At 45.8% G+C, this 12,500-nt stretch overlaps 1 protein-coding gene across 1 annotated transcript in view; it reads left to right on the forward strand.

Annotated features, from left to right (window-relative positions):
- The window catches only part of LOC143301555 (MAM and LDL-receptor class A domain-containing protein 2-like), a 247,425-nt gene that overhangs the window by 44,630 nt on the left and 190,295 nt on the right, over positions 1 to 12,500 (forward strand). The window contains exons 35-42 of the mRNA XM_076615934.1: positions 199 to 366; positions 2,038 to 2,291; positions 2,690 to 2,780; positions 4,162 to 4,308; positions 6,526 to 6,791; positions 7,666 to 7,846; positions 10,699 to 10,839; positions 12,395 to 12,500. The exon at positions 12,395 to 12,500 is cut by the window's right edge and continues 163 nt beyond it. Of these exons, the coding sequence (XP_076472049.1) occupies positions 199 to 366; positions 2,038 to 2,291; positions 2,690 to 2,780; positions 4,162 to 4,308; positions 6,526 to 6,791; positions 7,666 to 7,846; positions 10,699 to 10,839; positions 12,395 to 12,500 (1,354 nt within the window). The remainder of the gene's footprint in view (positions 1 to 198; positions 367 to 2,037; positions 2,292 to 2,689; positions 2,781 to 4,161; positions 4,309 to 6,525; positions 6,792 to 7,665; positions 7,847 to 10,698; positions 10,840 to 12,394) is intronic.

The raw sequence follows: 12,500 nt of genomic DNA on the forward strand, positions 1-12,500 counted from the left end.
CGTGAATCCTGTAGTGTTGACATGAGTCGTATGTGTAGTGTTGACGTAAGTCATGTGTGTAGTGTTGACGTGAGTCCTGTGTGTAGTGTTGACGTGAGTCCTGTGGTGTTGACGTGAGTCCTGTGTGTAGTGTTGACGTGAGTCCTGTGGTGTTGACACGAGTGTCCCCCCGTGACGAGTGTCGCTGTGTGTGGGCAGAGGGCCCGGGGGGCGGCGCCGGGTCGGGCCTGACCTGTGACTTTGAGGACGCCCACCTGTGTGGCTACACCAACGACCATGAAGACTTCACCTGGACACGGAAGACTGGACAGACGGGCTCCACCAGTACCGGGCCACCCAGTGACCACACCTATGGCACCAGTCGGGGTCAGTCACACACACACACACACACACACACACACACACACACACACACACACACACACACACACACACACACACAATGACCGCACCTATGGCACCAGTCGGGGTCACACACACACACACACACACACACACACACACACACACACACAATGACCACACCTATGGCACCTAGGACACTACATGTACACCCCTTTACCAGCTGTCATAGGACACTACATGTACACCCCTTTACCACCTGTCATAGGACACTACATGTACACCCCTTTACCACCTGTCCCAGGACACTACATGTACACCCCTTTACCACCTGTCCCAGGACACTACATGGACACCCCTTTACCACATGTCCCAGGACACTACATGTACACCCCTTTACCACCTGTCATAGGACACTACATGTACACCCCTTTACCACCTGTCATAGCACACTACATGTACACCCCTTTACCACCTGTCATAGCACACTACATGTACACCCCTTTACCACCTGTCATAGCACACTACATGTACACCCCTTTACCACCTGTCATAGCACACTACATGTACACCCCTTTACCACCTGTCATAGCACACTACATGTACACCCCTTTACCACCTGTCATAGCACACTACATGTACACCCCTTTACCACCTGTCCCAGGACACTACATGCACACCCCTTTACCTTACCACCTGTTACAGGACACTACATGTACACCCCTTTACCTTACCACCTGTTACAGGACACTACATGTACACCCCTTTACCTTACCACCTGTCCCAGGACACTACATGTACACCCCTTTACCACTTGTCCCAGGGCACTACATGTACACCCCTTTACCACCTGTTCCAGGACACTACATGTACACCCCTTTACCACCTGTCATAGCACACTACATGTACACCCCTTTACCACCTGTCATAGCACACTACATGTACACCCCTTTACCACCTGTTCCAGGACACTACATGTACACCCCTTTACCACCTGTTCCAGGACACATGTACACCCCTTTACCACCTGTCATAGCACACTACATGTACACCCCTTTACCACCTGTCATAGCACACTACATGTACACCCCTTTACCACCTGTTCCAGGACACTACATGTACACCCCTTTACCACCTGTCATAGCACACTACATGTACACCCCTTTACCACCTGTTCCAGGACACTACATGTACACCCCTTTACCACCTGTCATAGCACACTACATGTACACCCCTTTACCACCTGTCCCAGGACACTACATGTACACCCCTTTACCACCTGTCATAGCACACTACATGTACACCCCTTTACCACCTGTCATAGCACACTACATGTACACCCCTTTACCACCTGTCATAGCACACTACATGTACACCCCTTTACCACCTGTTCCAGGACACTACATGTACAGCCCTTTACCACCTGTCATAGCACACTACATGTACACCCCTTTACCACCTGTCATAGGACACTACATGTACAGCCCTTTACCACCTGTTCCAGGGCACTACATGTACAGCCCCTTTACCACCTGTCATAGGACACTACATGTACAGCCCTTTACCACCTGTTCCAGGGCACTACATGTACAGCCCTTTACCACCTGTTACAGGACACTACATGTACACCCCTTTACCTTACCACCTGTTACAGGACACTACATGTACACCCCTTTACCTTACCACCTGTCCCAGGACACTACATGTACACGGAGGCGTCATCCCCACACCACCCCGGCCAGAAAGCGGGGCTCATCTCCCCCCAGACCACCCCGGGTGCATACTGCCTCACCTTCTGGTACCACATGTACGGCAGCAACATGGGCCGCCTCAACGTCTACACCCGGATTGGATCCACCCGGGGTACCCCTGTGTGGACGCTGGCCTCTAACCAGGGAAACAGCTGGAGGGTGGCTCAGGTCTCCCTCAACCCGGCTTCTGCCTGGACTGTGAGTGTGTGTGTGTGTGTTGGGGGTGGGAGTGTGTGCGTGTGCGTGCATGTGTGTGTGTGTGTGCGTGTGTGTGTGTGTGTGTGTGTTGGGGGAGGGAGTGTGTGTATGTGTGTGTGTGTGTGTGTGTGTTGGGGGTGGGGGGTGTGTGTGTGAGCGAGTGTGTGTGTGTGTGCGTGTGTGCACATGAGTGTGTGTGTGTGTGTGTGTGTGTGTGTGTGCAGCTTATTTATTGCAATATCGACTTTGTTCGCATTCACTCATAGTGGCACAAGTTGGAATTTGTAGGTAATAAATCGTGTGGTTCTCGACACGGATGTATGGTGTTTGTGTTGGAATCGGACTGTGCACTCACTGACACATGTAGGTGTACCTGCCGATTGTACCTGTCCTAACAGCTGGAGTTCGAAGGGGTTCTTGGAAACGGGATCCGATCCGACATCGCCATTGATGACGTCAACGTCACCACTGGGTCCTGTGCCTCTCTGGGTAAATGTGGAGTGTGTGTGTGTGTGTGTGTGTGTGTGTGTGTGTGTGTGTGTGTGTGTGCGTGTGAGTGTGCGTGCGTGCGTGTGTGTGTGCGTGTGTGTGTGTGTGTGTGTGTGTGTGTGAGTGCGTGCGTGCGTGCGTGCGTGCGTGTGTGTGTGTGTGTGTGTGTGTGTGCGTGCGCGTGCGTGCGTGTGCGTGTGAGTGTGAGTGTGTGTGTGAGTGTGGGTGCGTGCGTGTGTGTGTGTGTGTGTGTGTGTGTGTGTGTGTGTGTGTGTGTGTGTGTGTGTGTGTGTGTGTGTGTGTGTGTGTGTGTGTTTCCACTGCGAGATATTGTTTTTAAAAAACAACAACAACAAAACATTGAATGACCAAATCGTTTCTTTTGGTAACTTCATTCATCTTACATCAAACCATCATTTTTATTTGGAGCTAGGAAAACATTGTTCAGTAGCTTCATATGTATCAGTAGCTTCATATGTATCAGTAGCTTCATATGTATCAGTAGCTTCATATGTAACATGTTACACACATTTCTCACGCTGCAGACCTTTAGTTGTGATCTCAAACCTCTAACATGGAATGACTTCCAGAGATGCAATATTCCACAAGAGCTACTTAGGGCCAGATCATAAACTGGATAATGGATGACAAGAGAGTGCACATTCACTATAAGTGTTATTGGAGTTTAATTGGAAATGAGTTTCATTTTGAAATTCAGAATTGTCCAAACCTTGGCAACATTCGAGTTACGTTTATTCCTAAAAAGTATACACAATCGAAGTCTGTTTTTATGTTCGTAATTTTGTGCAGAGTGAGTTGGGGAGTACGTTTGAAATTGGGAAAATTCCGTTGACAAAGATTGTCTTTGACATGTTGTTTTCTTTATTTTACCACCGATGGTAAATGCTAGTAACAAGCTATGTAAGTGTTAATGGTCTATTAAGACTTACATAGCTTGTTGAATTACAAACAGATATGCTCACTGGACTTGCTCGAGATCTCTGGTGGAATGTATAGGTTGCTACTGTTTATCACCATGCTTGAACAGCTATCAAGTGGATTAGATTTAAGTTTCTCGATACAACTTGTGTGAAGTGATTGTCAGTGTTTATGTACACTCCTTGAAGTAGATTCTACTGTGTAATGTTACACTGGTTTTTGTTGGATTCCGATTACGCATTTTTGCGATATTGTTGACCCAAATATGCAATATGGTTACATGTGTTTCTTGACAAATATAACCTCTGCAAGAAAAAGAAAGTGTTCTTCGTTTATCTTATGAAACAACAACAACAAACAAATAACAACAACAGTTTTTGATTCACATCTTGTTTTGTTTTGTTCTGTGTTACTGAATTATGTTTTTGATTTTTTTTTTCAGGGGAGTGTAACTTTGACAGTGCCTCCATGTGCGGCTACACCAATGTCAGGAATTCCGGGGACGTTTTTGACTGGACCTTACAGAGGGGGGGCACTCCTTCCCGCGGCACCGGCCCCGCTCGTGACCACTCCACCAACTCCATAAACGGTGCGTGGGATAATAATGATAATGAGGATGATGATAATGATAATAAAAATGAAGATGATGATGACGATGATGATGATAATGATAATACGATAATGATTTAGCAGATAATAATAATAATAATAATGATTTATAAATGATAATGATTCATCAATGATAACAATAATTTCTGTATTATATCCTCATGTAATTTTATATGTTAATTATAGCGCTATGAGCTCCGGTGCTAAGGCATCGTAAATACGCAGTATCATTACTATTATTGTTATTGTTATCATTATTATCATCATTATCATTATTTTTTGTTGTTGTTACTGATGCCAAATTTTATTTTAAGTTATCACGTTGCTTGTGTTCAGGTTATTATGTGTTTATCAGTCCACTGTGACACCATTGGTGATTTGCAGGGTACTACATGTTCATTAGCTCATTGTCAGTGACACCATTGGTGATTTACAGGGTACTACATGTTCATCAGCCCATTGTCAGTGATACCACTGGTGATTTACAGGGTTCTATATGTTCGTCAGTCCATTGTGACAAATCATTGATTTGCAGGGTACTACATGTTCATCAGTACATTTTGACAAATCGTTGATTTGCAGGGTACTATGTGTTCATCAGTCCATTGTGACACAATTGGTGATTTGCAGGGTACTGTGTGTTCATCAGTCCATTGTCAGTGACACAATTGGTGATTTGCAGGGTACTATGTGTTCATCAGTCCATTGTGAGACCATTGGTGATTTACAGGGTACTATGTGTTCATCAATCCATTGTGATACCATTGGTGATTTACAGGGTACTATGTGTTCATCAGTCCATTGTCAGTGACACAGTTGGTGATTTGCAGGGTACTATGTGTTCATCAGTCCATTGTGACACCATTGGTGATTTGCAGGGTACTGTGTGTTCATCAGTCCATTGTCAGTGACACAGTTGGTGATTTGCAGGGTACTATGTGTTCATCAGTCCATTGTGACACCATTGGTGATTTGCAGGGTACTCTGTGTTCATCAGTCCATTGTGACCCCATTGGTGATTTGCAGGGTACTATGTGTTCATCAGTCCGTTGTGATAAAATCGCTGATTTACAGGGTACTATGTGTTCATCAGTCCAATGTGATAAAATTGCTGATTTACAGGGTACTATGTGTTCATCAGTCCATTGTGACAACATTGGTGATTTGCAGGGTACTATATGTTCATCAGACTATTGTCAGTGACACCATTGGTGATTTGCAGGGTACTATGTGTTCATCAGTCCATTGTCAGTGACACCATTGGTGATTTGCAGGGTACTATGTGTTCATCAGTCCATTGTGACACCATTGGTGATTTGCAGGGTACTATGTGTTCATCAGTCCATTGTCAGTGACACCATTGGTGATTTACAGGGTACTATGTGTTCATCAGTCCTTTGTGACACCATTGGTGATTTGTAGGGTACTATGTGTTCATCAGTCCATTGTCAGTGACATCATTGGTGATTTGTAGGGTACCATGTGTTCATCAGTCCATTGTGACACCATTGGTGATTTGCAGGGTACCATGTGTTCATCAGTCCATTGTCAGTGACATCATTGGTGATTTGCAGGGTACTATGTGTTCATCAGTCCATTGTGACACCATTGGTGATTTGCAGGTTACCATGTGTTCATCAGTCCATTGTCAGTGACATCATTGGTGATTTGCAAGTTACTATGTGTTCATCAGTCCATTGTGACATCATTGGTGATTTGCAGGGTACTATGTGTTCATCAGTCCATTGTGACACAATTGGTGATTTGTAGGGTACCATGTATTCATCAGTCCATTGTGACACCATTGGTGATTTGCAGGGTACTATGTGTTCATCAGTCCACACCATTGTGATGTGTAGAGTACTGTGTGTTCATCAGTCCATGCAGAGTACTGTGTGTTCATCAGTCCATGCAGAGTACCATGTGTTCATCAGTCCACACCACTGTGATGTGTAGAGTACTGTGTGTTCATCATCCACACCACTGTGATGTGTAGAGTACTGTGTGTTCATCATCCACACCACTGTGATGTGCAGAGTACCATGTGTTCATCAGTCCACACCACTGTGATGTGCAGAGTACTGTGTGTTCATCATCCACACCACTGTGATGTGCAGAGTACTGTGTGTTCATCATCCACACCATTGTGATTTGAAGGGTACTGTGTGTTCATCATCCACACAATTGTGATGTGCAGGGTACTACGTGTTCATCGAGTCAAGCCAGCCCCGGCACCGCGGGGACAGGGCGTGGCTGCAGAGCGAGAACCTCCCCCGCACGGGCAGCACGGCGCACTGCTTCTCCTTCTGGTACCACATGTACGGCGCCAGTCTTGGCACCCTCAACGTCTACACCGCCACCAACGGCTCGCTGCCCGGCGCCCTCAAGTGGCAGCTGTCCGGGAACCAGAACAACGCCTGGAAGCAGGCCCGCTTCCCCCTCACCTCGCCTGTTGACTTCACCGTGAGTTTGGGGCCCTGTCTGGGTTTGTCATGGTGTTGATTTTATCTTGAGTTTGGGGCCCTGTCTGGGTTTGTCATGGTGTTGATTTTATCTTGAGTTTGGGGCCCTGTCTGGGTTTGTCATGGTGTTGATTTTATCTTGAGTTTGGGGCCCTGTCTGGGTTTGTCATGGTGTTGATTTTATCTTGAGTTTGGGGCCCTGTCTGGGTTTGTCATGGTGTTGATTTTATCGTGAGTTTGGGGCCCTGTGTGGGTTTTTCATGATGTTGATTTTATCGTGAGTTTGGGGTCCTGTCTGGGTTCATCATGGTGTTGACTTCACCGTTGAGTTTGGGGCCCTGTCTGGGTTTCTCATGATGTTGATTTTATCTTAAGTTTGGGGCATGTCTGGGTGTTGATTTTACTTTGAGTTTGGGCATGCCAGGGTTTGTCATGGTGTTAATCATAGTGATAATGATTTTATTGTGAGTTTGGGCATGTCTGAGTTTGTTGATTTCACCATGAGTTTGGGCATGTCTGAGTTTGTTGATTTCACCATGAGTTTGGGCATGTCTGAGTTTGTTGATTTCACCATGAGTTTGGACATGTCTGAGTTCATCATGGTGTTGATCATAGTAATAAGGATTTCACTGAGTTCGGGGCATATCTGGGTTCAGTGTTGTGGCTAGCTACTTACAGGTGTGTTTGTCGTGTTGTGTTGTCCAGGTGGTGTTTGAAGGTGTGGAGTGTTGTGTTGTCCAGGTGGTGTTTGAAGGTGTGGTGGACGTGTGGTGTTGTCCAGGTGGTGTTTGATTGTGTTGTGTTGTCCAGGTGGTGTTTGATGGTGTTGTGTTGTCCAGGTGGTGTTTGAAGGTGTGGAGTGTTGTGTTGTCCAGGTGGTGTTTGAAGGTGTGGTGGGTAGCGGGTACCTGGGAGACATCGCTGTGGACGACGTGCAGTACAGCAGTGGGACGTGTGCCTACACCCCGCCCAATGCTCTACCCGCCTCTCTCCGTACCACCCCGCCCGCCCACACCTCCACCCCCGTCACCACGCCACCCGTCACCGCTACTTCTGGTGAGGTCCTTGTGCTTGTGGTCCGGGGCTGTCTTGGTGTGGTGTGGTGTCATGGTGTGGTGTGGTGCAGTGTCATGGTGTGGTGTGGTGCAGTGTCATGGTGTGGTGTGGTGCAGTGTCATGGTGTGGTGAGGTGCAGTGTCATGGTGTGGTGTGGTGCAGTGTCATGGTGTGGTGTGGTGCAGTGTCATGGTGTGGTGAGGTGCAGTGTCATGGTGTGGTATTGTGCGGTGTCATGGTGTGGTGTGGTGCAGTGTCATGGTGTGGTATTGTGCGGTGTCATGGTGTGGTGTGGTGCAGTGTCATGGTGTGGTATTGTGCGGTGTCATGGTGTGGTATGGTGTTGTGTGGTGCCATGTTGTGGTGTGGTCTGGTGTAGTGTGGGGTGTGGTGTGGCGTAGTGTGGTGTGGGGTGGTGTGGTTGTGGTGTGGTGTCATGGTGTGGTCATGGTGTGGGTTGCGTTGCGTTGTGTGTTGTTGTGTCATGTCGGGTCGCAACGAAAGACCAGTTTGTACCTCGAACCATTTCTGTATCTCTATTCAACTGTGGCAAAAAATGAAAGTTAGACTCAATAAATACTTTGTATCTCTCTGTGTGTGTGCGTGTGCGTGCGTGTACGTGCGTGTACGTGCATGTGCTCTGTGTGTGTGTGTGTGTGTGTGTGTGTGTGTGTGTGTGTGTGTGTGTGTGTGTGTAAGTGTGTGTTTGAAAGCGTGCATGAAAACATGTGTAAAAATAGGGAGGAAGAGGGAAGGGGGAGGGAGGGTAGTAGAGAGAGAGAGAGTTAAAGGTGCCCGAATGTTCATTTAAACCTTATGATTTGAATACAAGTTTCTGCTGTGAGGGATTAAAGAAAGTCGTATTGTGTTGCACTGCATTGTAGTCTGCTCTTCTATTCTACTCTGCTCTGCTGTGTTAGTGTTGAGTGTGACTTCAGTGTGTGATACCAAAGTGTGACTTCAGTGTGTGATACCAAAGTGTGGCTTCAGTGTGTGATACCAAAGTGTGGCTTCAGTGTGTGATACCAAAGTGTGACTTCAGTGTGTGATACCAAAGTGTGACTTCAGTGTGTGATACCGAAGTGTGACTTCAGTGTGTGATACCAAAGTGTGTGTGACTTAAGTGTGTGATACCAAAGTGTGACTTCAGTGTGTGATACCAGAGTGTGTGTGACTTAAGTGTGTGATACCAAAGTGTGGCTTCAGTGTGTGATACCAAAGTGTGACTTCAGTGTGTGATACCAAAGTGTGACTTAAGTGTGTGATACCAAAGTGTGACTTCAGTGTGTGATACCAGAGTGTGTGTGACTTAAGTGTGTGATACCAAAGTGTGACTTCAGTGTGTGATACCAAAGTGTGACTTAAGTGTGTGATACCAAAGTGTGACTTAAGAGTGTGATACCAAAGTGTGACTTGAGTGTGTGTGATACCAAAGTGTGACTTCAGTGTGTGATACCAAAGTGTGTGTGGCTTCAGTGTGTGATACCGAAGTGTGACTTCAGTGTGTGATACCAAAGTGTGTGTGACTTCAGTGTGTGATACCGAAGTGTGACTTCAGTGTGTGATACCAAAGTGTGACTTCAGTGTGTGATACCAAAGTGTGTGTGACTTCAGTGTGTGATACCGAAGTGTGACTTCAGTGTGTGTGATACCAAAGTGTGACTTCAGTGTGTGTGATACCAAAGTGTGACTTCAGTGTGTGTGATACCAAAGTGTGACTTGAGTGTGTGATACCAAAGTGTGACTTCAGTGTGTGTGATACCAAAGTGTGACTTGAGTGTGTGATACCAAAGTGTGACTTCAGTGTGTGATACCAAAGTGTGACTTCAGTGTGTGATACCAGAGTGTGTGTGACTTAAGTGTGTGATACCAAAGTGTGGCTTCAGTGTGTGATACCAAAGTGTGACTTCAGTGTGTGATACCAAAGTGTGACTTCAGTGTGTGATACCAAAGTGTGTGTGGCTTCAGTGTGTGATACCGAAGTGTGACTTCAGTGTGTGATACCAAAGTGTGACTTCAGTGTGTGATACCAAAGTGTGTGTGACTTCAGTGTGTGATACCGAAGTGTGACTTCAGTGTGTGTGATACCAAAGTGTGACTTGAGTGTGTGATACCAAAGTGTGACTTGAGTGTGTGTGATACCGAAGTGTGACTTCAGTGTGTGATACCAAAGTGTGACTTGAGTGTGTGATACCGAAGTGTGACTTCAGTGTGTGTGATACCAAAGTGTGACTTGAGTGTGTGATACCAAAGTGTGACTTCAGTGTGTGTGATACCGAAGTGTGACTTGAGTGTGTGATACCAAAGTGTGACTTCAGTGTGTGATACCAAAGTGTGACTTCAGTGTGTGTGATACCAAAGTGTGACTTCAGTGTGTGATACCAAAGTGTGACTTCAGTGTGTGATACCGAAGTGTGGCTTCAGTGTGTGATACCGAAGTGTGTGTGGCTTCAGTGTGTGATACCGAAGTGTTACTTCAGTGTGTGTGATATCAAAGTGTGTGTGGTTTCAGTGTGTGATATCAAAGTGAGTGTGGTTTCAGTGTGTGATATCAAAGTGTGTGTGACTTCAGTGTGTGATACCAAAGTGTGTGTGATACCAAAGTGTGTGTGGCTTCAGTGTGTGATACCAAAGTGTGTGTGGCTTCAGTGTGTGATACCAAAGTGTGGCTTCAGTGTGTGATACCAAAGTGAGTGTGACTTCAGTGTGTGATATCAAAGTGTGTGTGGTTTCAGTGTGTGATATCAAAGTGAGTGTGGTTTCAGTGTGTGATACCAAAGTGTGTGTGGCTTCAGTGTGTGATACCAAAGTGTAGCTGAAGCTCACCCCACCCCCTCTCCCATTGTCTGCAGTGCCAGGAGCGTTCAACTGTAACTTTGAGAGCAACATGTGCGGCTGGACCCAGGCCCATGACGACCAGTTTGACTGGACACGTCAGAAACAGCGAACCAGCAGCGCCAACACGGGTCCCAACGACGACCACACCACAGGCCGTGAGTTCCATTCCCCCTAACCACTCAGCCAGTGAGACTGTAGAACGCTCAGAGAATCGAACCCAGAGCCTCTGGTTAATGCTATGGAGCTGAGAGTCACAATGCTATACACGTCAGTGTGGTGTTCAGAAAATGAAATGCACAGCCTGTTAACGTGTATGAATGTGACAGTACTGGAGCCTAATTTTCTTTTCCGTATATTGTTTGTTTTACTTTTAGTTTCCACGATACCAGTATGAAGTTTTTCAGCCATGACATGTCCCTGTGTTGTCGGCTGTGTTAAAAGAAACTAAAGATAAAGATAATGGATAACTCAAGAGCCTCTGTTACAGAACACAAAGTCGTAACATAATCTCTCTCTCTCTCTCTCTCTCTCTCTCTCTCTCTCTCTCTCTCTCTCTCTCTCTCTCTCTCTCTATATATATATATATATATATTTTATTTAGATATAGATACATTACCTCTAAATTGTCTTAGGCTATTTTTTGTGTGCAGCTTTCGAAAAGAATCTTGTCACATGAGTTACTGTTTATAACAGATATTTTCAAAGGCAGGAAAGGAACATCGTTGATATTTCAGACGAATGGCGAAAGTCTGTTAAAAATCAACTTTGGATTTCTGAAATAAGATTCATTTTGATAAAAAGTGATGATGTTTGGGACCGCTCATGGTGGTCCCTGAAGACAGACCGATGGTCAGAAACGTCAGCATTTTCTGATCAAAGTGAGTCTGATTCCACAGCCCTCAGTGTGTTACCGAGTTTCTCCACCCGTCAGTATAAAAGACTGGCCATGTGTCAGACGGGTGTTACATCTACATCGAGACCTCAGCCCCCAGTTTGGTTTATTACCGTTATTTCAGATGGGTATTACATCTGCATCGAAACTGTGACCCTAAATTCTTTTAATGCCGTAATTTCAGACGGGTATTACTTCTACCTAAGAACCTCTACACCAATATTCTTTATTGCCGGTATTTCAGACAGATTTAACGTGTACATCGAAACTCTGCTCCTAACTTGTTTTATTGCCTTTATTTCAGACGGGTATAACGTGTACATGAAACATCCATCCCATCTTGGTTCATGTTATTTCAGACGGGTATTACGTCTACATAGAAACCTCATCCCCATGTCGTTGTATTGCAGTTATTTCAGATGGCTATTACGTCAACATCGAAAACTGTACCCCAATCTTGTTGTATCGCCATTATTTCAGACGGGTATAACGTGTACATCGAAATTCTGGCCCTAACTTGTTTTTATTGCCGTTATTTCAGACGGGTACTATGTGTACATGGATACGTCAGCTCCCGTGTACTTTTATCTGATTTCAGACGGGTATTACGTGTACATCGAAACGTCAGCTCCCATACTTTTATCTGATTTCAGACGGGTATTACGTGTACATCGAAACATCAGCTCCCATACTTTTATCTGATTTCAGACGGGTATTACGTGTACATCGAAACATCAGCTCCCATACTTTTATCTGATTTCAGACGGGTATTACGTGTACATCGAAACATCAGCTCCCATACTTTTATCTGATTTCAGACGGGTATTACGTGTACATCGAAACATCAGCTCCCCGCCGCCCCAACGACAAGGCCCGGCTGTGGAGCCCTTCTCAGAGCGGGTCCGGCATCCGGTGCATGACGTT

The sequence above is a fragment of the Babylonia areolata genome, chromosome 27 (assembly GCF_041734735.1).
Source record: "Babylonia areolata isolate BAREFJ2019XMU chromosome 27, ASM4173473v1, whole genome shotgun sequence".
NCBI lineage: Eukaryota > Metazoa > Mollusca > Gastropoda > Neogastropoda > Buccinidae > Babylonia > Babylonia areolata.